This window comes from Thunnus albacares, chromosome 20 (assembly GCF_914725855.1).
Source record: "Thunnus albacares chromosome 20, fThuAlb1.1, whole genome shotgun sequence".
Taxonomy (NCBI): Eukaryota; Metazoa; Chordata; class Actinopteri; order Scombriformes; family Scombridae; genus Thunnus; species Thunnus albacares.
This window is the reverse complement of record NC_058125.1, coordinates 22,680,495-22,706,131: the sequence shown is the minus strand read 5'-3', so window position 1 is coordinate 22,706,131 and position 25,637 is coordinate 22,680,495. Positions and strand designations below refer to the sequence as shown.

At 42.5% G+C, this 25,637-nt stretch overlaps 2 protein-coding genes across 4 annotated transcripts in view; one reads left to right on the top strand and one right to left on the bottom strand.

Moving 5' to 3' along the window:
- Positions 1-15,775, top strand: part of LOC122971906 (Snf2-related CREBBP activator protein) — a 33,444-nt gene extending 17,669 nt beyond the window's left edge. For both annotated transcript variants that reach the window (XM_044338651.1, XM_044338650.1), the window contains 13 exons: positions 74-238; positions 1,476-1,631; positions 1,910-2,224; positions 3,567-3,733; positions 4,691-5,004; positions 5,091-5,293; positions 5,542-5,711; positions 5,954-6,150; positions 7,001-7,115; positions 7,551-7,676; positions 8,084-8,260; positions 8,563-8,646; positions 9,293-15,775. In XM_044338651.1, coding sequence (XP_044194586.1) covers positions 74-238; positions 1,476-1,631; positions 1,910-2,224; positions 3,567-3,733; positions 4,691-5,004; positions 5,091-5,293; positions 5,542-5,711; positions 5,954-6,150; positions 7,001-7,115; positions 7,551-7,676; positions 8,084-8,260; positions 8,563-8,646; positions 9,293-14,185 — 7,082 coding nt within the window. In that variant the 3' untranslated portion in view covers positions 14,186-15,775. The remainder of the gene's footprint in view (positions 1-73; positions 239-1,475; positions 1,632-1,909; positions 2,225-3,566; positions 3,734-4,690; positions 5,005-5,090; positions 5,294-5,541; positions 5,712-5,953; positions 6,151-7,000; positions 7,116-7,550; positions 7,677-8,083; positions 8,261-8,562; positions 8,647-9,292) is intronic.
- A 190-nt stretch (positions 15,776-15,965) lies between these two features.
- On the bottom strand, positions 15,966-24,321 carry stx4 (syntaxin 4). 2 transcript variants are annotated; one of them, XM_044338657.1, is made up of 10 exons: positions 24,111-24,321; positions 23,603-23,710; positions 21,991-22,090; positions 21,615-21,689; positions 21,462-21,532; positions 19,897-20,005; positions 19,322-19,395; positions 18,718-18,855; positions 18,527-18,637; positions 15,966-17,451 (listed from the first exon to the last, which is right to left on the bottom strand). In XM_044338657.1, the coding sequence occupies exons 1-10, from the start codon at positions 24,138-24,140 to the stop codon at positions 17,374-17,376; spliced, it is 894 nt and encodes a 297-aa protein (XP_044194592.1). In that variant the 5' UTR covers positions 24,141-24,321; the 3' UTR covers positions 15,966-17,373. The 2 variants fall into 2 exon arrangements, with proteins under 2 accessions (XP_044194592.1, XP_044194593.1); XM_044338658.1 differs by having other exon boundaries at positions 23,603-23,707; positions 24,111-24,320.
- Positions 24,322-25,637: the final 1,316 nt, after the last annotated feature.

Below are 25,637 nucleotides of genomic sequence, written 5' to 3'. Positions count from 1 at the left end.
AGTAGTTGTAGTAGTAGTACAGTAACCAGTGTGTACAAATGTCTCTAATCCTCGTCCTCTTTCTGTTTCTAAGCTGGCGAGGTAGTGAGCATTGCGCAGCTTGCCTCCTTGGCAGGCCGACCGGTGTCGTCATGTCAGGGCAGTAAACCCGTCACCTTCCAGCTTCAGGGCAACAAGCTGACTCTGTCTGGAGCCCAGATCCACCAAGTCCCAGCAGCTCCTGCACGCCCAGTTCAAGGTTAGTAGAGATGTGTTTACTCACTGTAGGTGAATGTATAAAATAAAGGATTTTTCACATCTTTCATGCATCAAATGATGAGGAACGGTTGGATATGGTAACGCTTTACTCGCTATTAATCATTTATAAGCAGCATATAATATTAATATATAGTTTATAACACTATAATGTAGTTATTAGCAGATATAAGTGTTTATTAATGTATCTGTCAACAACTTTAACTCCTGTTGCCACTCATAAGTAGAGACCTGCGTATAAAGAGATAATTAATGATAATATAGTAAAACACAGTTGTAATAATATAAAATGTCTTCAAAGGATAAATTATAATTGGTGACAAATTTACCATATAATAGTATGTTATAAAGCATTCATCATGTTTATATGCTGCTTATAAATGCTAACTAGAGAGACTTACATGAAAGTGTAATGTGTGTGTGTGTGTGTGTGTGTGTGTGTGTGTGTGTGTGCGTGTGTGCGCGCGCAGAGAGACAGAAGTTATAAATACTTATAATAATAATAATACATTTACCCGAAGTCAAAATAGTTGGATGGAGATATGCCACGTGGCGTAATTTGTACTTTAGTGTTTGGTTTGAAGCCAGAGTACAGATTATGGTTAAAGTTTGCCTTCATGTTTTGGCAGAGTCCAAGAAAACTAAAGTAGTAATTACTTTTTTAAACATTTCAAAGCTGGAATGCAGCATAATTAATTTACAGTGAAAACAAGACGCTGCTCGCTTAACAGATACAAAAAAATAAATGCTGTGAAATAATTTCGATCCCTAAAACACGACACAGATTCACAATATTAAGCAAACAAATCAGGATTACAGGGTTCAGGTTCCATAAATATAGTTTTATGTTTGATGTGTCATATTTGCTAAGATCTAATCTCTTAATATAAGAATAACTAAAGGTGCAGTGTGTAGAATTTAGTGGCATCTGTCATTACCTTCTCTTCAACGGAGGCCGCCATGTTTCTACAGTAGCCCAGAACGGACAACACTGGCTCTAGAGAGGGGTTTTCGTATTTTTCACAAGTTTCACAGCCACCGTAGTTTCTCCTAAACGCTTGGAAGAGGAGGGTTTATTCAGTTGGATGCAATCTGCAACCTCACCACTAGATGCCACTAAATCTCACACACTGGTCCTTTAAAGTCTTTTTTTTTAATGATTATATGATTTTTTTTTGATAATGTGGTTACCGGACGACTGACTCGCTCTCGCTCCGCAGGTAACGTGATGCACCTGGTGTCCAGCGGGGTGCAGCATCACCTCATCAGCCAGCCCGCCCAGGTGGCCGTCCAGGGCGCCGCCAACACGCACGCCGCGAACACCGCCTCCGCTAGTCCTGCTGGAAATCGGCTGCCTCACAATGCGTCTGCGCAAGGTTTTATCCCCCTTCTTTCCTTTTATTTCACTCAATTATTCCCTCAATTTCCATACATTAATCGTATATCTTAATTACTCTTAAGGTTAAAACATTTTCCCTGAAGACCTAAAAGTATTTTGCTTATTTTTGATCTCTTTCCTTCTCTTTTTTTTGACATTATCCTTTTCAAATCGATTTTAAATCCTTTCTTTTAAACACCATTTAAGCAGCTTTGTTTCTTTAAGATAAGATTTAATTGATCCTCAGCTCGTATGTTTTGATTTTTTTCCCCTCAGTGCCCTCCTCCATGGTGAGCAGCCCCGGGGTCGTGAAGATCGTTGTGCGTCAGTCAACAGGCAAGGAGGGCGGGCCCGTGCCCACTCTGGCGGTGGCCCCTTCCCCTCGTGTTGCTCCTCAGGCATCCCCTTCCCTGCACACCCCTGTCAGAAACACTGCTCCACTGCAAATCGCCCAGCGCACCCCCGGTCCTGCTACCGCCACCTACACTATAGCACCTCCCAGAATCCCCAGCACCACCCCAAACCAGCCCCAACCCCCTCGTCCTGTCCTCAAAGTAGTGCAGCCTCCTCCATCAAGCGCAGAGCAGCCAGGTGAGAGAACGAGCTCGAGCTATAACTCATAACGCTGTATGCACGGATGGCGAGCAGAACTGGGTCAGATCATTATTGAAACTAATCTTTAGTACTTTTTTTTTCTACCTACCATCCAACTCCACTTTTTTTTTTTTTAAATCCCCTCAGAGTACCAGATTTGTGCGGTGTGTTGTATAAGCTGAAACATAGTTTATATTATAATATTATACTTTATGTGGTTGACAGCCTTCTAATACATCAAAGAAATATTTAAAAAATAAACTGTAGACATCCTGTTTGGCCTGAGGCAGGTAACAAGTCAGAAGACATCCTCTGCAGGGCTGCAGTCAGGTCTTTATTAATTTAATCTAACATCTAAAACCTGCATGTCATCTGCCAATGATGCAGCACTCATAATAGAGTTGTGAGATGGGAGCGGTTGCACAATCTCTTCAATATTACTCAACATAGAAACACATCTGTAACAATCCTCTAGGTTTATATCATGACTACCAGCTTCATTTATTTCACCTTTTTGTTTCTGAGGAATCACATTTTTGTCTGTGATTTTGGGGGACGGCTACAATACCCATGAGCCTCAGCTGCCGTTGCTACGGAGAAGAAGCCGTGGATACGAATCAGAGCGTAATGAATTAAAAACACTTTGTTGCTGAATTTAGTCAAAATAGACCCAGAAATTATTGATTCACTCTGTAGATTATAAATCAGTTTCCTCAACATCATAATCTTTAGTTTCCACCTGCTGTTAGTGGCGAACGTGACCTAATTTTAAGCTCAGTGATCTGTTTGTTTCTTGCTGAAATGCACCCTGGGAGTTGTAGTCAACTTCTCGCCTTAAATCTTTTAAGTCCTCAGTCTTGGACCTTTTTTATCAAAGAAGCAGATATTTTCTAACATGTGTTGTTCATCTTTTGTACTGATGATTTAAACGAGACGAATCACGTTGTAGACGTGCTCGAACTGTGAGTCACGTAACGTTGTCTGTGGGAAACCAGTCCCACTCTGCAACACTCCCAGTCCCTGATTATACTGAGCTAAATTCAGCTCTAACACACATCTACAGACTAAGTAAAAGTGCAGATTTACAGAGTGTAATTATCACTATGATTAGTTAGGCAACATCTCCGTACTTTTTCCATATATGGTCGTTGAAGGCTGCAGTTACACTTAAACTTCATTTTATTTCAACCATAAACATTTTATAACAGCAGTAGATATTAAGAGAACTTAAACATTTTACTGACTATCATCTCTAAAGCACATCAGCGTCTCTTCATACTGCAGAATCAACTGATTTCCAACATGTTTGCTCTGCTTCGTCCTCTTGTCCTCTCTTCAGCTCCAGCTCAGGTGACAACCTCGTCTTCTGCGTCCAAGTCCGCACCACGTGACGGCAGCGGCGGTCCAACACCGGCTACGACAAAGTCGAGGTCCAGTACAGGCGCAAAAGCCTACCCTCCACCCAGGAAAGTGCCTCGTCCGCCTCCTCGCTCTCCTTTCTACGTGGTAAGCAAATCATTCGTCTCCATCCTGAAATTATAAACAGACCTCAGCAAAGATTTAGCGTTTTGGCCCAAATATAAGACAACATCCCCCCTTTTCCAACACCTGTTTTTGGAAAAAGACTTTCTGAAGATGCATCACAGTAAAGTCACACACTCAGAATCTCTCCTGTCAGGGTCTTGGAAGCACTCAAGATTATTTCCTCCAGCATTTTTCAGACTGTTTGTGTCTTTTTGAGCTCATCATCATCTGTCACAGTGGTAATTGGCAGTTTGACAGATTCAGTCGGTTTCTGCTGTAAATAAACTTTGGACTCGTTTTCACAAGAATTTATTTCCTCTGCGGCAGAAAAACTTGTTTCACAAGCCTTCAGAAACTCCTGCAAGTTAAACTGAGCTAATGAAACATTTTAAGAGCTGACTGACCCTTAACAGACTCACTATGAACAGACTTCAATCAATCAATCCAACTTTATTTATATAGAACCTTTCATACAAGTCGAATGTAATTCAGAACGTTTTAAAAGTGATTGATTAACGCACAGGATGGTCAATATGGATCGGGAGACTAATATATAAGTAAAACACCAAAAATTAAAACAAGGTGACTCGTAACTAAAATACATAAACTATAAAAGATGATACATTAGAAAGACACAAGACACTTTAAGACAGCTGCTAACCTAGCAGCATTAAGGCTAAAGACGACCCATAATGCAACACTCTCTGTGTACTTTCTCCATTCATAAAGAATATCTGATGATGTAAACAAGTAAATTTCTGGTCCTCGAGTATAAGACGACTCCCACCTCTTCAAACGTAATATCAAGATTAAAATTCGGTCTTATATTCGGGCCGATACGATACTTCAGCTAGTTCTTGTCTTACTTTTGCAACAATAATTGCAGTTTTTTATCCGCCATCTCTTTACATGACTCATGTTCATCCTCTCCCTCGACAGTCCTGGCTGGCAGATAGCCAGAAGCAGCAGCGCGACAGCAAACTGGACTTCATCTTTCGAGTCAACGAGCACCACTGCGGCGCCAAGCCCGTTTACGGCAAAGAGGTTTTAGACTTCCTGACTTTTCTGCCCGGTCCCCGTCCCTCACCGGCCGCCCTGAGCCCTCAGGGCGAGTGGGGCCGATCGGGCCACAGCAGCTGTCTGTTCTCGCAGTGGCAAAACAAGTACGACCACTGGTTTCAGAGTCGCTCTGTGAGAGACGCCATCAACAGTATTGAGGAGAGACTGGAGCTGCTCAGTGACATTATTGACAGGTAGATAACTGATTGGTTCTACTGGGGATACAAGAGCTTTTTACGTAAGAGGAAAGATTGATGATGATGGGGGGTTTTTTTTTTAGGTTTACATTCGCGATTCCCCCGGTGGAGGCTCCTCCGATCTCCATGCACTGCTGCCATCCTCCTCCCTCTCTGAGCCACAAGCAGGCCGTGTTCTCCTCGATGCTCGCGACTCAACTCACCCCGCTTACCGGCAGTCTCCACCGTATCCAGTGTTACATGAGGACCCAGTTCCCAGACCTGAGGCTCATACAGTACGACTGTGGTAAGTTGTCAAGATGCATTTTTGACACTAAAGGCAGAAAGAGTCGACAAAAACCTCACAGCAGCAAACGTTGATCATCTGTATCTGGTCTCAACATGACAGTCGCTTATTATTTAGCTACAAAGTAAATATAAAGTAAGTTTTATACGCTTGCATAATCTGCCAGTTTTGTTCTTCTGCTTTATTGGTTATTTTGTTTGTTTGTTTTCCTAAATGTTGTTTTATTCCTGCGATGCTCCCCGACGCAGGTAAGCTGCAGACACTCCACACTTTGCTGCGAAAGCTGAAGACGGGAGGCCACAGAGTTTTGATCTTCACTCAGATGACGCGCATGTTAGATGTGCTGGAGCAGTTCCTCAACTACCACGGACACATCTACCTCCGCCTGGATGGCAGCACTCGCGTGGAGCAAAGACAGGTTAGTACTGATTATCAAATAACCAAACGAGAAAATAGAATTAGACGTTTATTTTATTACTTCCATGCAGGTGCTCTGCCTCCTGCAAGCTACAGCAGAACATTTAAGTGTTGTCTACACCTGATATCAACTTATATCCAAGTAAAATACAATGACAGAAAAGAAAAAGACTCAACAGAATATTCAAGGGGGAATAAAATTAGCTGCTTCTGATGCTTATCCTCTGCTTACTCCTCCTTCAGGCCCTCATGGAGCGCTTCAACGCAGATCGTCGAATCTTCTGCTTCATTCTGTCGACTCGCAGCGGAGGCGTAGGGGTGAACCTGACCGGGGCCGACACAGTCGTATTCTATGACAGCGACTGGAACCCCACCATGGACGCACAGGCGCAGGACCGTTGCCACCGTATCGGCCAGACTCGAGACGTCCACATCTACAGGTGACGGCTCGAAAAGTGCATTTACGCTAGCGAAGTATTTGTGACGGTTACTGCTGCTCATCTGGATCATGTAGATCTGTTTGGTGTCATTGTAATACAGGTCAGATATGTGTGTAGTAGTCGGCTGGGCCTAGGAAGTCCCCCATACTTACCTTCCTGTAACTGTTTAGCTGTAACTAATAACATAAATGATGGCTGTGATCCATTCATGTGTCAGTAATCTAGTGAGTTAGCATGAACATGGTCCTTTAACTGGCACGCCTAGATGCAACGCAGCTATTGTTAATGATATTAGATACATCTGACAAGTGAAAAAGGTCTTAAATCCAATTGTATCTCTGTATTATCTTGGTCTATTCTTTAAGGGATCGCTCCTCTGTTCCTCTTCTTTAGGTTTCCCCCCCTGAGGGAAATTTGTGATATCGGCTGTACAAATAAAATTAACTCACCGTAGTTAAACGTCACATGCTACTCTTTTAAATCCCTCTTCTTCATGATAACATGCTAGTTTCTTTGAAAACAAAGTCTTACTTGATGGTTTATTATATAGACGGAAAGGAAAGTGTATCAGTTTATTAGATTTATGCCATATTTCTTATCATATATGATAGTAAGTTGAATATTTTGGGGTTTAGACTATTGGTTGGACAAAACAAGCAACTTGAAGATGACACCTGGGCTTATTTCTTAACATTTCATAAAATAAACGATTAATATGCAGAGTAATTGATAATAAAACTCATCATTACTTCATCAATCATTAGTTGCAGCTCTATTATGTTGTTTTAAGACTGCTGTATGCAATATGACTTCAACTAAACATGCATGTCGTTTCTCTGCTCGTCTGCAGGCTGATCAGCGAACGCACAGTGGAGGAGAACATTTTAAAGAAAGCCAACCAGAAGAGGATGCTGGGAGATATGGCGATCGAAGGAGGAAACTTTACCACGGCCTTCTTCAAACAGGTAGGAGTTTACAAATTATATATATTTTACCATCAATCGGCTGATTTTTTTTATTTTACTTTATTTTTTTTCCCAGTTGTACATCATGTCACAGCATCCAATCATAAGAATTGTCCAAACACAAACATGTAGGTGTGTGTTTGATGTTTTAAAAGCCTGATTGAGCACATAAAGAAAAGAAATGTATTGCAGAAAAACAGGCTCTGCTGTCTTTCCCTTTCAATTAAGTTAACATCACTCGTGCTGTTTGAAGCACGCTGACTTTACAACATTTCCTAATTAATGCTTTGAATCAACGACTCCCATTAGCATTAACTGGTCTTGTTGAATGTATTATGGTGATGTGAGGACATCAGGCAGTTCAAGTGCCTCTTCTGCTTTGTCTTCGTCAAGTACATAGAACCTCTTGTGTCTCATTTCCACTTTGTTCCTCAGCAAACCATCCGAGAGCTGTTTGATATGAACGACGGGGAGAAGAGAGAGATGGCGGTGGAGCTATCGGTGCCCCACGCTGAGGAGGAGGAAGCCGTCAACAAACAGAGCACCACGATTCTGGAGCAGGTTAGACATGCACTTACATATATTATATATTCAGCACCCTCCATAAGGGAAATATCCAAACCTGACACGCTTTTTGCATCATTTTTGAACTTTGAAACTAAGCTGAATGATCTTTTTAATATGATGTAAAACTTCTGTCCTTAATTATTTCGTGTAGAAGGCAAAACCAAACTCTTGTCGTGTCCTGGAGAATCTGTGTTTCTTTGTTCAGTAAAGACAATAAAATCTTGTTTCCTTGTACTTGATGAAACATGCTGATTTAAACTTCCAAACCGAACTGCTCTACGAAAGATCTCAGCTCAGTCTGACAGATTTGACGTTAAGGTCGACAACATTCAGCAACCTCAGCATGTCTGGACAGTACGGTGATAGTCAGACGACCTGATAATCTTGATGCAATCTTGCAGGCTCTGTGTCGTGCGGAGGATGAGGAGGACATCGTAGCAGCTTCTCAGGCCAAAGCAGAGCAGGTGGCAGAGCTGGCGGAGTTCAACGAGAACATACCGCTGGATGACGGAGGGGAACAGGAGGAAGTGGAGGAGCTCTCCAAGGCTGAGCAGGAGATAGCTGCTCTGGTTGAGCAGGTAAATCATCATGCAGTCCTGTAATTGAATGAGTCATTGAAATCCAGGATGAGACATTGATTTTGAGCTCTTGTATGGCTGCACTTTATTATTAATAATAATAATAATAATAATAATATTGATAATGTCTCTTTGTGGCTTGTGAGAATGTTTTGGTATTAGCCCATGCAGAGAAGCACTGTTTGCATAGAGTTGTTAGGCAAGTCTTAAGTAGTTATATAAAGCATTATTACTGTATAGTTGGTTTATGCTGAGTTATATGAACTCTGTGTTAATGAACCATAATCTCTGCCTATCCCTAGCTCACTCCCATTGAACGCTACGCCATGAACTTCCTGGAAGCCTCGTTAGAAGATGTGTGCAAAGAAGAGTTGAAACAAGCTGAGGTAAACAGTTCAACATCTCATCAGCTCAGCGCTCTAAAACTTTTGTAATGAATTAAACTTTGCTGTTTGACAACATTCAAGAAGCTGGAATCAGAAAATATTTGGCATTTTTGCATGAAAAATGACCTTAACTATTACATGTTTATCAATATTGTTGTCTTCTAATTTTCTGTCAATCAGCTAATTGATTAAAAAGGTATATTTACTCTGAAATCCAACCTATGGTTCTCAATATGTGCTCATCATAGCAGATACATGATAGCAGATGAGTTTATTATAGAGAAAGAGAGGAAAAATATGAGCAAGAGAAGGAGATGAAATGATCAGTCAACTGACAGAATCTGCAAATGTTTTCATTATCAATAATAGTTTCAGCTATTTTTCAAGCAAAAATGCCATATTCCTAACAATATACGTTAGTTGGTAAGCTAATTGATTAGTTGACTAATTGTTTTAGCGTTACTAAATATCTGGTTAACTTGATTGTAATGACCACTACTATTTAAAGGTCACAAACACTGTGACCTCAAACTAACAGTCCTGTTTTCTGTTATATTGTCAGATGTTTAAGTCCTTTACCAACAAAACCAAAACATCATCATGAGGCATACGTGTAAAATTCTGCTCTGCCTGTGTGTGTGTTCAGGAACAGGTGGAGGCTGCCAGGAAGGGTCTGGACCAGGCCAAGGAGGAGGGCCTCAAGCTTCACGCTTCTTCTGATGACGACGACGATGACTTCCTGTCATCACCGGCTTCTGCAGAGCCTGCTCAGCCAGCTCCCGCCCGCCGTGGCCGTAAACCCAAGGACAAAGACAAGGTTGTCACCTCCACAAGGGTCAGCGGCCGACTGCGTGGAGCCTCGCCCGAAACCGAGCCTGAGCCCACTACGCCGAAAGAAGTGCCTGAAAGACCCCGCTCTGGTCTTAGAGTACGAGGAGCTGCCAAAGACACCGCTACCGTGTCTACCACCCCGTCCCGTACAGATCATCACAAAACCTCGTCATCAGCGAAGCTCCAAGATTCCTCCAAATCTTCAAAAGCCTCATCTCCTGCCAGAGATCACCAGACCACCAAAACCAGGACGCCACCAAACCGCTCCCATCCCAGTCCAGTGCCTTCCCCTCCTACAACCTCTCCCCCAGGAGGGAAACAACAGTGTGTTGGGGAGACGGAGAGCAAGAACTCTAAAGCCGGCAGAGAGGAGAAGGAGGGGGAGTCTGCGAATGAGAGGAGGGTGTCTGAGTCATCGCTGGAATCCAGCGGCCCAGCGGACCATCAGGCAAAAGACGATGACAGCAAAGACCAAAGTGCCATGTCTCCCCCTTCCACCAGCTCCCGATCGCCTCGCAAGCGTCAGTCAGCAGACGGTGAAGTCCTGCGGGGTCTGGTCGAAGACTCCCCATCGGCCAAAGTCCTGCGGAAGCTCCCAGGGAGGCTGGTCACGGTGGTCGAGGATAAGGAGCCAAGAAGGCGGAGGAGGCGAGGAAGTGGCACTGGAGGTGGAGGTTCTTCAGAGGAGGCGACAGTGGAGGAGAACGCTGCAGTATTTGTCAACGAACCAAACAAAGACAACACGTCACCAAGCCCTGACAACAAACCTAAAGAGACTGTTACCAAATCTCCTCAGGACCAAGACTCTACCCCGAGTCCGTCTGTGCACCCGCAGCCTGTCAGAAGTTATCCCCCATATTCCCCACCACATCTTTCACCTGACATGCCCGTGCTGAGAAATCTTCCTGTACGGCGCAGGTTGGAGACTGAATCTCGCATGGCTGCTCAGCTGGGAGAGCAGCAGCTTCATCTGGGTAGAGGAAGAGGAGGGAACCAGCCCAGGAAAACAGACACACCACCAGGCAAAGACGCCTCTTCCACCTCTACAGAGTCCAGTGTGAATTCCTTTGCAACACCCTTGAAAAGAAAGAGGGGCCGGCCCCCTAAAACTCCCCCTAGATTATCTGAGCCTGACAGCACAGCGACTGCCTCCCCACAACCCACCTCGCCGAACGAGGAAGGGAACCCCCCTCTCTCCCCAAAACGTAAGCGGGGTCGTCCCCGCAAAGACTCAACAACCATGCCAGACGCTGTTTGTGAAGGACAGAACTCTAAAAAAGAGATCATCACTGCTGACATATCTGGTATATCAAAAACTGATGCTAGCACAGAGCCAACAGTCCCGTCTCCCCACCAGTCAGAGACCCCTATAGCTGCTGTCGTCAGTTCAGGTCAGGCCTCCCAGTCTCCCAAAGCTGATGAAACGGACACTAAGACTGAGGTTTCAGCCCCAAACCCAGTTCAAGCAGATCTAACTTCCACCCCAGACTCAGCTTCAGTCCAAGCACTCACTGCACCTTTAGCCCAGGTGACCTCAACCCTTCCTGTGTCCACACCAGCCCCAGCTCATGTTGTTAGTTCAGCTCTAGACCCAGACACACTATCAACCCAGGTTTCTTCCGCATCCTCTGTCACACACCCAGTCACTGGATCCCCCACGACCACAGCTCCATCGCCACCTGCCAGCACTGTCTCTTCAACTCTTGCAGGTGTAAAACCGACACTTGTGGTTTCCACGGCTTCTAAAGCTCCTGTAGAGCCAAAACCTTCAGTTTCTACAACTGTGAAGACAACAGGACCAGACTCTGCCAAAACCATCTCAGTTGCCACATCAGCTGCTACCACGACATCCAATGTGTCGTCTGCCACAGCTGTCGAAGAAGTTCCAACATCAGTCCCTGCCACAGCGATCGCGACACCTACCACCATAATATCAAAAACAGTAAGCGCTACACCAGCAGTCACCACTACAGTGAAAGCAGTCACAACATCTAAAACTACTGCAGTAAAGGACTTGCCGCAAGCCTCTACTCTGCCACCTGCAACATCTACCCCAGATACTGTAACATCCGCCCCAGCTGCCTCCCGGGTTTCAGCTACGTCATCAAGCTCAGCTACAGCTTCACCAAAACCGACCTCAACGTCTCCCCCCACTACAGCAACAACTACAACAACTCCGGTAACAACAGTTCAAGCAGATCCATCAAAATCTACAACATCTATGATAACAACGCCATTAAAAACGGTGCGAGCAAACTCAAACACCAACACGATCCCAACCATGTCTGACAATGCTGCTACATCACCGCCAGTGACGACAGTCGCAGCATCTGCTGTAAATACAGCTCCAACTCCACAAACCCAAGTAAGGACTAATGTAACAACTACCAAAGTCCCGAGCAAACCAGTGTCAACCTCACCAACAACAACAACACTTCAAGTGGCTGCACAGGTAACAACCGTTCCAGTTGCACCTACTCCAATCTGTACTCCATCCCCAGCAACAGCGTCTCCTAGTGTAACAGCCACAGCACCAGCAAAGACAGTTGCGGTACCTACGTCACTCCCAACAGAAGGAGTCAAAGTGACGCCTTTAGCGGAAGCCCCTTCTAAAGAACTCACTTCTACAACACCTGCCGCAACTGTAGAAAAGACTGTCAAGATACCACCATCAGTATCAACTTCCACAGGTGCTACACCACCTCCATTCACAACGGTCACCACAACTACGTCATCCCCAGAAGAGGCCATAACAGTTACTACCACAAATGTTCTCACAACCGCCCCAGCGTCTACTACCACAGCCGCTCCTGTGTCTGTAGCAACGGTAGCAGAAACCGCAGCAATTAAAACAGTTCCTCTTGTGACCACCACCCCAACCCCCGCAGTCACTTCACCACAAGAACAAAACTCTGCGTCCACAGGTGTTCCCCCAGAGGTGTCTACAACAGCTCAGACAGAGACCCTCCCACAGGTACCTTCATCTGCTTCTTCTAGTATTTCATCAGAGAAACAATCTCTAGAGCCAACACAGAAAGCGTCTGCATCTAATATAAGTGACCCAGACAGGGTGACAGAAATGGAAGTCGATGCCGTGGAGGCTGAAGGGAAGACTAGCAAGGAGGAGGATGAGGAAAAGCATGACATCTGCAAGTCTCAGCCTAAAAAGAGAAGAGTGGAGAGTCCCTCTGAGACCAAAGACTTTGAGACAGGAGGGGAAGGAGCAGAGGAAGAAGCAAAAACTGCAACTGCCCCTCAGAAAGATGAACCTAAGCAACAGGCAGTGGAGCAAACAACTCAAGATCAGAAAACTCCCATTCAGAAAAGGCCTCTCAGTCGGCAGAGTAGCCAGGAGTCCACTCGCTCCTCTTCGCCATCCTCTGGGTGCTCGACATCGACCCTCACTCGTCATGCTCACCACAAGAGGACGTATGAGAACAGACATCCTGCTAAGAGGAGGCGAACAGATGTCACCTCAGAGGAAGGGAAGGAGGAGAACAAGGAAGAGGGAGGGGACGCAAAAGAGGAAGGCAGTGAGAAGGAGCTCTCCTCTGCTACCTCTCGGAGAAGACGTTCCAGGTCTTCTTCTTCCTCCTCCGACTCCGACAGCGAGAGCAGGAAGGAGCACCGGTTGACTCGCTCAGCCAAACGCAGGCTACAAGACCAAGAGAAGGAAAAGGGCAACAGCCGGCAAGGAAAGAAACCTGCACACAGCTCTGATAGAAACGCATCAAACAACGCCAACACGTCCACGGGCGGAGAGTCTGGCAGCGATACATCTTCCGTTAGGACCACCAGGAAGTCCACAGGGTCTCAGCCATCACAAGACAGTAAAGCTCAGACAAACAGCGCGCCCTCATTGCCTCCTGAGCCTGAAGTTCTGGGGAAGAGGTGCTCGGCACTCAACGCAGCCGCCAAGCTCCTAGCAATGAAAGGCAGGGTGGACACCCCCGGCCACACCACTCGGAGAGACTCGGGGGCAAAGGCCCCTGGGACTTGCTCTGCCTCCTCTTCGGACAAGAACCAAAAGCCTAAAAGCAAAAGCGTACCAGCCTCTCCTCAGAATAACTCTGTAAATCTTACTAATAATAAAAACAATGGCAGTAAACCATCAACACCCAATCAGTCGAGCCGCTCTGCTTCCCGCTCCACCAGACAGTGCCCCGGTTCGCTTGTGCCCCCCTTGGAAATTGAGTATAAGAGGTCTAAACCAGAGGAAAAGGAGAAGGGGAGTCGGAAGTCTTCAAGGGGAAAGGAAGGCGACGGAGATGCGCAGTCTTCATCCCGGGGCCACAGCGCCTGCAGCAGCATGAGCAGCGACGGCGAGGGCGAGGGCGACGGCGGCGGACGCAGCAGCAGGAGTCGCAGCAGCAGCAACAGCAGCCAGCGGACCCACAGCATCAGCTCTCAGAACACGGAGCACAGAGAGTCCCGCTCCCGCGCCACCTCCTCCGGCAGCGAGCGCGACCGCAGCTCGGAGCGGGGAAAGAGCAGAGACAAAAGGGAGAAGCAGAGCCAACGAAGGGAGAGCCGGACGGACAGCAGGAGGTCTCAGCGGCTCTCTCAGGAGGTGACCAGCAGTTCAGGAACTGAGGGGACACCGGACAGGGTGCTGCGTAGCGTCGCAGCGCTCGCAGCGGTGCAGGCGAGGTCGCCGGCAGCAAGCACCCGCTCCTCCTCTGGTCAACATCGTCACAACAAGACATGATCGGAGTGCCAAAGGGAAAAAAAAACGGAAGCGAGAGTGTTGTCGCAGAGCACATTAAAAGAGCACGTCATGACCTCCAAGGTTGCTGCTTTGTCTGCACTCTTAACGAATGCAAGGGAACTGAGTGCTGCACAAGCCAGGGACCTCCTCCCTGCCTCTTGGGGCCCTCTCCCTTTCCAATTGGAGCTGGTCCCCTCACCAGCTCAGCCATTGTCAGCTGGGGGAAGGCTCAGGGATGCTGGACTGAAGAGTAAAAAACAGCGGCGCCATGGTAGTGCGTCCGTAAACAAGACAGAAAGATGGTACAGTGGATAAATTCACCACTGAGACTGAGGGGGGACAAAGGTGCAAGAGGTAATAAAAGCAAGTTGTTAGTTCACATTATGTACTGTAATCATTTAAAGACTGGATTAAGATGGGATTATACAGCGCCCTCTATAAGGGTTATAAATGAAAACGTCATTTGTGTGACAGTAACTTTTGAGTGACCAGCTGTATTGTAAGTTGGAGGTTTTAGAAAGTTTGGTTTTGAAGATTTCGTCAGCTGTCCTGACTATTGTTTCTTTGTAGTCAGTTGATAAGTTATGCATATTTTATGATTTCTTCCAGGGTATTTAGGAAGAGAACAGATCTGTCAATGTGATCTTTGCTGCACTATGCTGGAGCTTGTCTTTGCTTGGGCCCCTTTTTTTCATGTCAAACGTTTCTGTTCATTGGATTCATTTTAAATCCAGCCTTGTATTTTCTCTCATTTGCACATCTGATAATGTGGCCCTCGGCTTTTTTGAGTACATTGTGGTGTAGTAATACGTTTTTACATCAACTTCAGTCAATTAATTGGTTTCCTGTTACCTCACAATGTATCTCTACAGTTCAGAAATGTATTAATTTAAGTAGTAAACTGTCTCGGAAGACGTTACATCTTTCTCTCACTGACACCACAGACACGAGAGCAGCAAAAATCAAATTTCTTTTTTCCTAATCTTCCCAAAGGCAGTTAATGTTGCGGTCCACTTTGTCATGTATTTATATTAAAAGGGCAAGTAAATGTTATTGATATTAAGAGTGCCTCTTTGGCCAAATGGGTTTGTACCTTAGATTGCCTTGTGAAGCACCTGGAGCAGGGGTGTTGAGCTTCTCTCGTTTAAAAAGCCAAACGGAAAAAAAACAAACAACAAAAAAACAAAAAAAAAAAGAAAGAAAATCTCCGGAAAACATCAAGGAAAAAGCACCCTGTGCGTTAGTGCTACCAAATTAATGTTTTATTTTTCACCTGAATTTTTGTCACCATCACTTCATTGCTCTTCGTTCCTGTAATAAAAATATTTAAAAAAAAGAAAAAAAAAAAATACTTGGACAAAATATGTGAATAAAATTACTGGTACAGTTCCACATGACTGTAAATTGTCGATTTACTTTTGGAGCAAAGGTGATATTTGAGGGGGATGGGTAGTTTATGGTGATGGTCTTATTTTTTTTTTTTTTTGATTTGTCTCTTTATTTGTTGCATTCCTTTGATCCCTTGTAATTCCACATTGTTTTACTTGAAAAGTTAAGACAATTACAGTTGAATAAAAAGACCAAAAATTAGTTGCCATTTTTCTCATTGTGTTGTAGATTTTGTTACGTTTATGGTTGAATTACAGGTTTGTGTCATAATTAAGTGCTAAATGTAAAATATTTCCACTGGTTTTCTACAGAAATACTAAATCTAAATCCTCTCTGTAATAGTTAATCTGTGATTTAAAAGCTTTCAATTAATGATACGAGACAAACAGGATAATGGAACATGGCAGTTTTATTTTAAAAACAAATCTACATTAAAATGAGTGATGCGAGTTCAACAGCCATAATATTACACAGTAGCGAAGTCGCTGCTCCGCACGTCTTTCTCTGCAGACGGACGACTCTTCTGCTTCCGAATGCGGCGAGACGTTCTTTAAAATGTACACTTTTGGTTCATTTTTCTTCACAGATTTGTCATATTGCCTGTTCATCTCCTTTGATGAGTGTTTACACATTACTGATGCGGGATTTTCCCACTGAAGTCCACAGAAAATACTAAACTATAGCGACGATAAATGGAAACATGGTGCACTCTGACAAACTGGTGAAGAAAAATAAGACAGATTGAGGTCTAATGGGGGTCGTATAGGCATCAGGATAAACCAAGGTGAAGTCAAATGTATATTTATATATATATAAAAAAAAAAAAAAGAATAAAAACTCCCTCCATCCCTTCTTGACAACGTTAGTGCACAACATTCTCACCTTGAGCTGTTCACATGGACATAAAGGAGAAGGCACAGTTTAGAAAACTCTTTCATTATGTGTTGTTGCAGAACTTTCCTGGTAGCAGCTTACACAACAATGTTCAAATCATAAATACAAAACCGGTAGGATAAAGTAAGAGAGGCCTTGGGCCTGTTGATGCAGTGCTCAGACGCTTGTGTAAAATTCAAAAGATTTAAAAAAAAATTTAAAAAAAAAAGAAAAGGGGGGGGGGGGGGGGGGGGCTGTTATTTCACAAACTTCTGTATTTACACTTGTTACATGTCAGCAGTTTGTTTTAAAAATCATCTGCATAAAGTATGTCTTAATCACCAGCAACATAGGTTATGTACAATTATATTAGCCCATTTATAAAAGAAAGCACTACTCTATAAAATGTTATTTACTTCTCCAATTCATTCATAAACAACAACGTAACAAGAATCAACGCACAGTTTTCCTGAGTATAGTATGATCAGCGCCAGTGTTGGGTTTCAATACTGCATTGTGCCTCGAGTAACTCAAGGACACTTATTTCCTCTTTTTTTTTTTTTTTTTTAACTTGGGGTGGGGTAGGGCACTGATGTAACAGTTCACTATTTGTCCTGGTCTTTGTCTGATGGGGGGAGATTCAATAAACCAGCAGCACTACCTCTTGAGTGGAAGTGGAAATTCAGGCAAGATTGTAGTCTTGTTTGTGAGTTAAAACAACAAAAGAGCACAAAAAAAAGAGGCTCGTTAGGAGGACAGGAGGGTTAGAGGAAGATAAATGTGAAATGTGAAGAAGAAAAATGCAGAGGGATGAAAACAGACTAAATCCACCCGCACATCCTGTGAGCTGAAAGTATATACATGAAAGGGGGACCCTTAATGTGCTTCTGCCAAACCGTCCTACAGCCGACGAACACTGTCTGGTGTCAGGTGAAGGTCGTAACCAACGAGATGACTAGGATGAGGATGAGGATGGCCAAACATATCGCGATCCAGATCTTTTTCTGCGTCGGAGGAAGAGACACAAAAAAGGTTCAATAACATGCAAATCAAATGAAACAGGTGCAACCTCAAACACACCGTGAAATGGTTATTTAACTCCTGTTGAAACAGGAAGTCGGGGCAGCAGGGAGGGATCACTGTTAAGTCTAAAACAACCTGATGAGCCTACAGAGAATTATCAGCGACTCTGCAGCTTCACTCGGCTTTACGGAGCTTTATAGTGAGTTTCAGCTCGTTGTTTAACTGTCTGGCTGCAACTTTACTGTTCTGGTTCACTCTCAGCGCTCTCATAGTGTCGTTTTCAGCCGCAGCAGGCAGCTGTTTTCAGAGAAAAAGCTCTAAAAAGCCACTGTACACTACCTGCTCAGCAGCAAACAGCAAACAGACAGCTGTAGACTAGCTGGTGAACATAGTGGAGCATTTAGCAGATAAAGAGCCAGATATTTCCCTCAGGAGTTGATAGAGAGTATAAACAGCTAGAGGAGAGTGAATACTGGACTTACATTCACCAGGTGGACAGAAACACGACTCCACATGAATGATAAATAAGCAACTGTTTGCTAACAAGTTCAACATATTAACTTAGAAGCTGATGATATGTCAGTTTTATGTTCACTGAAAACAAGCTGACAAAAAAAACAAAACAGTTATTGTGGGTTTTACTAACTGACAGCGATGACACAAGTGGGTTGAGAGCTCAGAGCGAACACCATGTTTATGTCATATCAGTATTACCATAATAACCAGTTTCCGACTTGTAAGTAGCGTTGACGTAAACACCCAAGTTGTAATTACAACTGGGAAACTGGGATTCTTATGAAAGCTTTTATATACACGGATACCTCATGTCTGCCAAAATTCAAGGTAATTAAAACAAAATTGATTGGTTATAGTCCTATATTGTCAATATATTTCATTTCTGTCCCTCATATGACCTACTTTGTTGTAAACATGGGAATCTTTCATTTCTACCATCCATTCAAAACGAGCACAGAGTTTGGGTGGTATTAGTGAGTTCAAGTTCATTTCATGGTGTCTTTCACATTCTGTATGTGTGTGTGTGAAACCACATGATACCTTTCGTGCTTTCTGCTGATACGTGACTGCTTTCTCTGTGTTCTCTTTTGCTTTCTCCACGTAGTTAGAAGACTGTTTGATGTTGGTTTCCACGCGGTCGACCATCTCCCCCTGCAGGAGACGAACATCACAATCAGACAGACTTAAAAAAAACATGCCGGAGAGACTTTTTCTAATTAAAGCTGCTTTACCTGAGCCTCCACCTCCATGGCCAGGTACTGGAACATGTCATGCAGGTCCTTGATGCTCCTCTCCAGCTTCAGGATCTCATCGTGCCGGGACTCGATCTCATTCAGCGCCTGCCTTGTAGCTTTAGCGTCGATCAGGATCTGTAGACCACAGTGCAGACGTGCTGTGTTTTAGCTGTGGTGCATTGTGGGACGATAACAGACGACAGAATGATCTGTACAGTCGTGAGGTTTGAGGGTTTCATCTAGGACAGTCCACATCAGAAGCAGCAGGATTCTTCACACTAGGAGCTACTGCGACACTAAAGACATCACTAGGGGGCTTCACGTTGGTTTTTTCCACATGCTTACCAAATCTGTAGTCCAGTCTGAGCAACTAGAGAGGCTACAACAGAGCAAACCTGTCATCATTTCATACATGTAAAGTCACTGCTGCGACTAGTAGTAGACGGCTGGTGGAAACACCTGCAACTGAAAACGTGTTTTTCTGCAGGAGGGACTTTGTTTTGTGGTTTCCAACGTGCAGGCGTGCAGTCAACAGTCGCCTTTCATCTCGACAGGTTGTGTGTTTCATCTTAAGAGGGTGTGTGTGTGTGTGTGTACTCACATTTTGAGTGAAAACATCTGTTTGCCCGCTTTCGAGCATCGCGTCCAGCTCCTCGTCTGAGACGTTGGACCCGGCTGAAGTGAGAAGTGCGACAGATCATCAGACTGTGTGTCATGTTTTGGGAAATGTTGCAGGAGAAATATTAAAAGTGAAAAAAAAAATCCCTCTATTCTGAAATCGAAAGACTTCCTTTATCAGAGCGAGAACTGTGTTAACCTCAAGTTTGAAGCCTGAACTGTTTTTTCTCTTCTGTTAAACTGAAAACTAAGAATAAATACCTTCATTTTTAAATGTAGCACCATTTAAATGCTTTCCATCAACAGATTACAGCTAAATAAAAATATATCAGCAACATTAACACTTTGTTTTTCCAGTGTGTAGTAGAAAGTGAGAGAGGAAGAAAGAACAAGACGTGACACATGTCATGAGGTGTCATGAGAAACTGTGATGACACAACGTCAGTACACACTGAGGTCGCAGCGAAGGGGGAAGTGTTCAGTAAAACTCCCTGAAAATCACCGCAGACCACGAGTCAGAAAAATACAAGAACTCGCAGCCGTGTTTCATTCACTCACTGATTTTGAGTTGCCTCTGTATTCTCTCCACGTTGCGGTCTCTGTACTGAGCCTGGATGGTGTTACAGTGACCCATCAACTCCACGAACTCCTTGGACAAGACGCCGTGCTGGAGAGAGACAGTAAAGGTTTTAGTCACTTTATGGTAGATAAAAGATTCAAGATTTTAATCCAAATATAAACAAGCTGTCAAACTGAGCGGGGATAAAATCCTCTGTCGCTGTTTATGTATTTTATATCTCAGTATCGATCTATACAGTAAACTTTCTCAACACTCAGATACAATAACCAGAAGAAAATGTCTGTTTCTGGCTGATCCAATAAAGTATTTTATCACAATGATGCAACATTACTAGAAATCTAATGCAGCTACAACGATCAAAATCTCTGATTCCAGCTGCTTAAATGTGAATATTTTCTGGTTTCTTCAGTCTTCTGTGATAATAAACTGAATATCTTTGAGTTGTGGACAAAACGAGATATTTGAAGTTGCATCTTGAGCTTTAGGAAACAGTGATCGACATTTTTCACCGTTTTCTGACATTTTTCAGGCCAATCAACTAATCGACTAATCGATTAATCAGGAAAATAATGGACAGATTAATCGATAATGAAAATAATGGTTAGTTGCAGCCTTACAATCAGATATGTCCAAAACATTCCCATAAAGCAGTCTGGCTCACTGATTTTAATACAACCAGTCATATTAAAGTGATCGTTACTCAGTTTACATGTTACGGCAAAATTTGCTGTTGACAAATTTAAATTGTCTCCGAGTTTATTTAAAGTGCATCAACATTTTTAACTAAAAAAAATAAATCTTGCTTTGCAGTATTTTACATGATGTTCTATGTTTTTTACTTGTAGTGAACTTCACACTTCAGGGTTTTTTATCTCAGAGGTTTATTGTTACTTCATTTGTTCTGTATGTTACTTCTTGTAAATGTTGCATGTTCTTGTCTTTCTTTTATATTGTTTGTGAGACAAAGGCAGTTTTCTACTCCGGTGGACAGTAAAGTTGTGTTGCTCTATTCTCTCAGCGTTTATCATCATAACTTTTAACTATCAACACCTGTTCTGACTTCCCAAATTACTGTAAATTAATCCAAATCATGATATCTCTTGTGCTACCACCAGTGTGTTACCATAATTAAGAAATATTGTTTAAGAGGTCTTGTTTACAGGCTCCACACTCAGCAGACCTCCTGCAGAATCCACCATGATATGAAATCAACCAACGTTGAGCAAGAAAGTGAAGAGAGAGTTTAGATAATCTGAATGTACAAAGTGACTGAAGGAGTGTTTACAGATTAACATGTTAAACAAGTTAATCAACAACGGTTCAAACTGAAGTAAATTTCCGACACAACGAGCCGGATTCTCCAGTTTTTCCTCTTTGACTGAGTTCTTATTCTGATTATTGGTGGAATAAAAAGGCTTCATGCAGCTTGAAGTTTACTTAGGTTCAGATATTTTAAGAAGTGATGATGTTAACACACAAGTTAATATCTTTCAAGACTTCAGACTACGATGTTACGGCATAAAAGCAACAATTAAGGCTCAACCTGGGTCCGTTGCATCCGAACACTTATAGGTATGTATTTTCCATCCTCTTCTCCCTTCTTGGGTTCAATACCTGTGGAAAGAAGACTGATGAGTATAATTCAACTTATTTTGGGGGAAAAAAACTGTTTTAACTGTAGGTGAACAATACTCACTCTTCAGTTTTCTTTGGATCTGGCTCGCCAACGTTTTTATCTCCTCTCGAAGAGTCTGGAGCTCTTTCTTCATACCTAACAAAAGAAGAAAAGAGCATTGACATCAACACCCGACAGCCCTGAATCAGACAATGTGAGTGTTTTCTGTGAGGAGAGACAGCAAACTTTAGAAAAGAACTCTGTTGAAGGCAAAACCGTCAAAACTTTTCTGTAATAAATCTTTATTTGATCATTGAAATCGTTTCAGTTATACAGAACCAGACACACTTTCTCATTAAAGAGAATGAGAAGGTGTCATCCAGTCTGACGGGCATTTATTGGTATTATGATCAGAACCAAGTCTGGACCAGCTGAAGGTCTAAATGAACATACTCACTCTCCTCTGGCAGCGCCACACCCAGCACAGTTTTCTGTTTGTTCTCAAGGTCAGACACCATCCTTTTCAGGCTCTGCAGCCCCTCATGAATTTCTTGCGCCTGAGGAAGGTAAATACGTTGTAGTTTAGAAGTTTTAGGGTTTATAGGGAGCAGCAAATGTTACAGAAGAGCTGAATTAGACGATTAATCACCAGTAGCAGAAAACATTTGCTGATGACAGCTGCTCAGATGTGAGGAATCGCTGCTTTTGTCTGTATGATACTGACTATAAATTGAAAATCTTTTGGTTCAGACAAAACAAAACATTTGAAACATCACAGTGGGGTTTTGGGAACGTGTGATGGGCATTGTTCACTATTATCTGACACTTTATAAACAATTTATAGACTTATTTAACAAAATAATCAACTTCAGGTTATCTAAAGTTCACATCACACAAAGTCTCTGCACTCATGACTTCACATGTTAAAGCACACACACACAGACACACACACACTTGCAATGATGTTGATATAAAAACAGGACTGAGGTTAGGAATGTAAAAATAAATTATATCACAAGAACAGAACCGGAGTGACAACCTGTCAAAAAGGGAACCAGTTATGTGATTTAATTTCCAAGCCGGTGAAATCAAACAAAGCGACAGCAGACAAGAGACAAGATGTTCCTTTATGTTGTCAACAGAGCTGATCGATAATTAAAATAATAATTAGTTTCAACCCTTTTTTGCAATAAATTCTACAGTAACACACAGGTTTGTCGTACACCTTCATGATGCACGAGACAGTACGGCAACAACACTGATTCCCTAACTGGGATTAGCAGACAGCAATGTTTACAAAACACAAAGTCTCAGACGAGATTGTTTCTTCTACTTTGAGCCTCAACACTGGATGAATATGAACTCTTTTCTCAGTTAAACAACGTAAATGCACATAAATATGATACTTAAAGGACGAGTTCACAATGTTTCAACTAACTCAGACTGCTGAAGCCTCATATAAGCTTCACATCAACTTTTAAATGACTGTGTGGACACACTGTAGATTTTTACCTCCATCACTTACACTGAAAGCACATTTGAAAGATCTTTTAACAGCCAGTATAAACAGGAGGAATGATTACAGCAAAGAAAACCTCTTTCACTGTTCATATGGACACCTGACTGTTGTTTTAAGACACACTTGATAATAAAAATTACCATGGAAAGTTTTATGAAGTTTGGTCTTATTTCCTGACGTATATAAATGGAAGGAACCTAACAGGGAGTTAAGATTCCTACAATTTGTTTTCTTGTTTTTTCATTTTTTCCATTTGTCTCCACAGTTTACTGCTTTTTCTTTCTTATTTTTCTAGTACTTGTGGCTAATTCTGTTTGCCCAGATTTGTTTTGTTTTCTTCTGTTTGTTGTGTTACTTATTTTTCATTGATTTACTGTAATAAGTGGTCTTGTGTTTCGTGATGTTTTGTATATATTGAAAAAGTTAATTTAAAAAAAGCTTCTTGTAAAAAATGAGTGATAAGAGAGAAATCTGACACAGCTCAGACCAGACTAGCTGATTTCAGGTGATCTTTGAGTTTATTAAAGTTAGTAATTAGAATATTTTTTACCTTTTTAAAGAAGGCTTCATTCTCCTTCTCCTCTTTGGCTGAAGAGAGTCCAGGTTTGATCATCAGAGCTTTGCCCTCCTCATCGTCATCTGAAGCCTCAGCGTTCTGCTGTCAGATTGACCCCCCAAAAGAAATAATAATAAAAATAATAAATAAACAAACAGAAAATTCAGTGAGTGTTTCCTCATGTTTGGGGATATTTCCATCTTCAAGTACAACAACAGACTCCAGCAGCAGCCCTGCCCTGTCCCGGCCTGCCATATCCTTAAAAGACAGAGGGCTGAAACGGAAACTGCGAATAAAGACGCCGCTAGAGTTAACATTCCGACACACAGACTGTTTAACATTGCTATTTCAGTAGCTTGTTTAGGTTTCCTTTTAAATTCAAAGCTGTCGCGGTTGAAAGCTGACATTAACCACCGTTATTAGACTGAGGGAGTGAACTTGGCTAAGTTAGCAGGTTAGCCTGCTAGCTGCTACGAACGTTAGCCGTTTAACTGAAACTCACGTTTCCTAATTCTTTAGTCCGGTCCCGCATTTTTTCACAATGAAACACTCAGTCGGAGGTCAGAGACGTTGCGACTCCACGCAGAAGTGCGGCGAGTTGTTCTCAGGGCTCGTAAAGATGACTGTAAACACTGTAAACTTTGCTTTAAGTGTCATTCAACAAGTAAACTCCACAGCAGTTACATTTCTTCTTCTACTGCGGTTCAAACAGTCTGACTCATCAGCGCCGCCCAGCGGGGAGTTTATATTTACACATTTATACAGAGGAAAAAGAAGTATTCAGATCCTTTACTTATAGTACCAATGCAGTAATGTAAAAATACTCAGTTACAAGTAAAAGTCCTGCATGAAAAATCCTACTACAGTAAAAGTACATAAGTATTATGAGCTTGATGTAGTTAAAGTATTGCAGTAAAAGTACATAAGTATTATGAACTTGATGTAGTTAAAGTATTGAAGTAAAAGTACATAAGTATTATGAGCTTGATGTAGTTAAAGTATTGAAGTAAAAGTAGTGGTTTGGTCCCTCTGACTGATATATTATTATATATGACATCATTAGATTATTAATACTGAATCATCAGTGTTAGAGCAGCATGTTACTGTTGTAGCTGCTGGAGGTGGAGCTAGTTTCAACTACTTTATATATAGTTAGCTAGTTTAGTCCAGTGGTTGCCAACCTAGGGGTCGGGCCCCTCCAAAGGGTCACCAGATAAATCTGAGGGGTCGTGAGATGATTAATGGGAGAGGAAAGAAGAAAAAACAAAGTTCTGATACACAAATCTGATCAGTGTTTGGACTTTTTCTGTAAACTTTGATTTTTGCTGAAATATTGGATCATTTGAACATTTATTGAAATGAAAGCATGTGAGAAGTTTGGAGGGAAAAATCACTATTTGGTGGAGCTGTTAACAACTCATAGACATGTGAAATGTGACCCCGACTACACACTGCTTATTGTAAGACGTCAAAAGCCAAAAAGGTTGGAAACCACTGGTTTCATCTTTAACAATGTGTTGTATTTTAAAAGCTTGTTATATTATCAATTGTGTCAAATCTTCATCTGAAAAGTAACTAAAGCTGTCAAATAAATGTAGTGGAGTAGAAAGTATAATATTTCCCTCTGAAATGTAGTAGAGTGGAAGTATAAAGTAGCATCACATGGAAATACTCAAGTAAAGTACAAGTATCTCAAAATTGTCAGCCAGAACATCATAGATACTGAGGTTATATGTCAAAGAAACAGATCTGAAAAATGTTTCTATTATTTTTCAAATTCCACTGTTATATAAAGGATACAGACACTCATCAAGCACTTTATTAGGACCACTTGATGTGGTGTAAGTGTAACATGCATGTAGGGGGCAAAATATCAGGAACATTTTTCAATATAATGCACTCCAGTCCACCACCAGCACCCACTACAGCATCAATAATAAACATAAAGTAGAATTGTCACCTGTCTGACAATGTCAACAAAAACTGAAAATGTATAAGCTTCATGAATGTAGAATTTATGGCAGAGCTG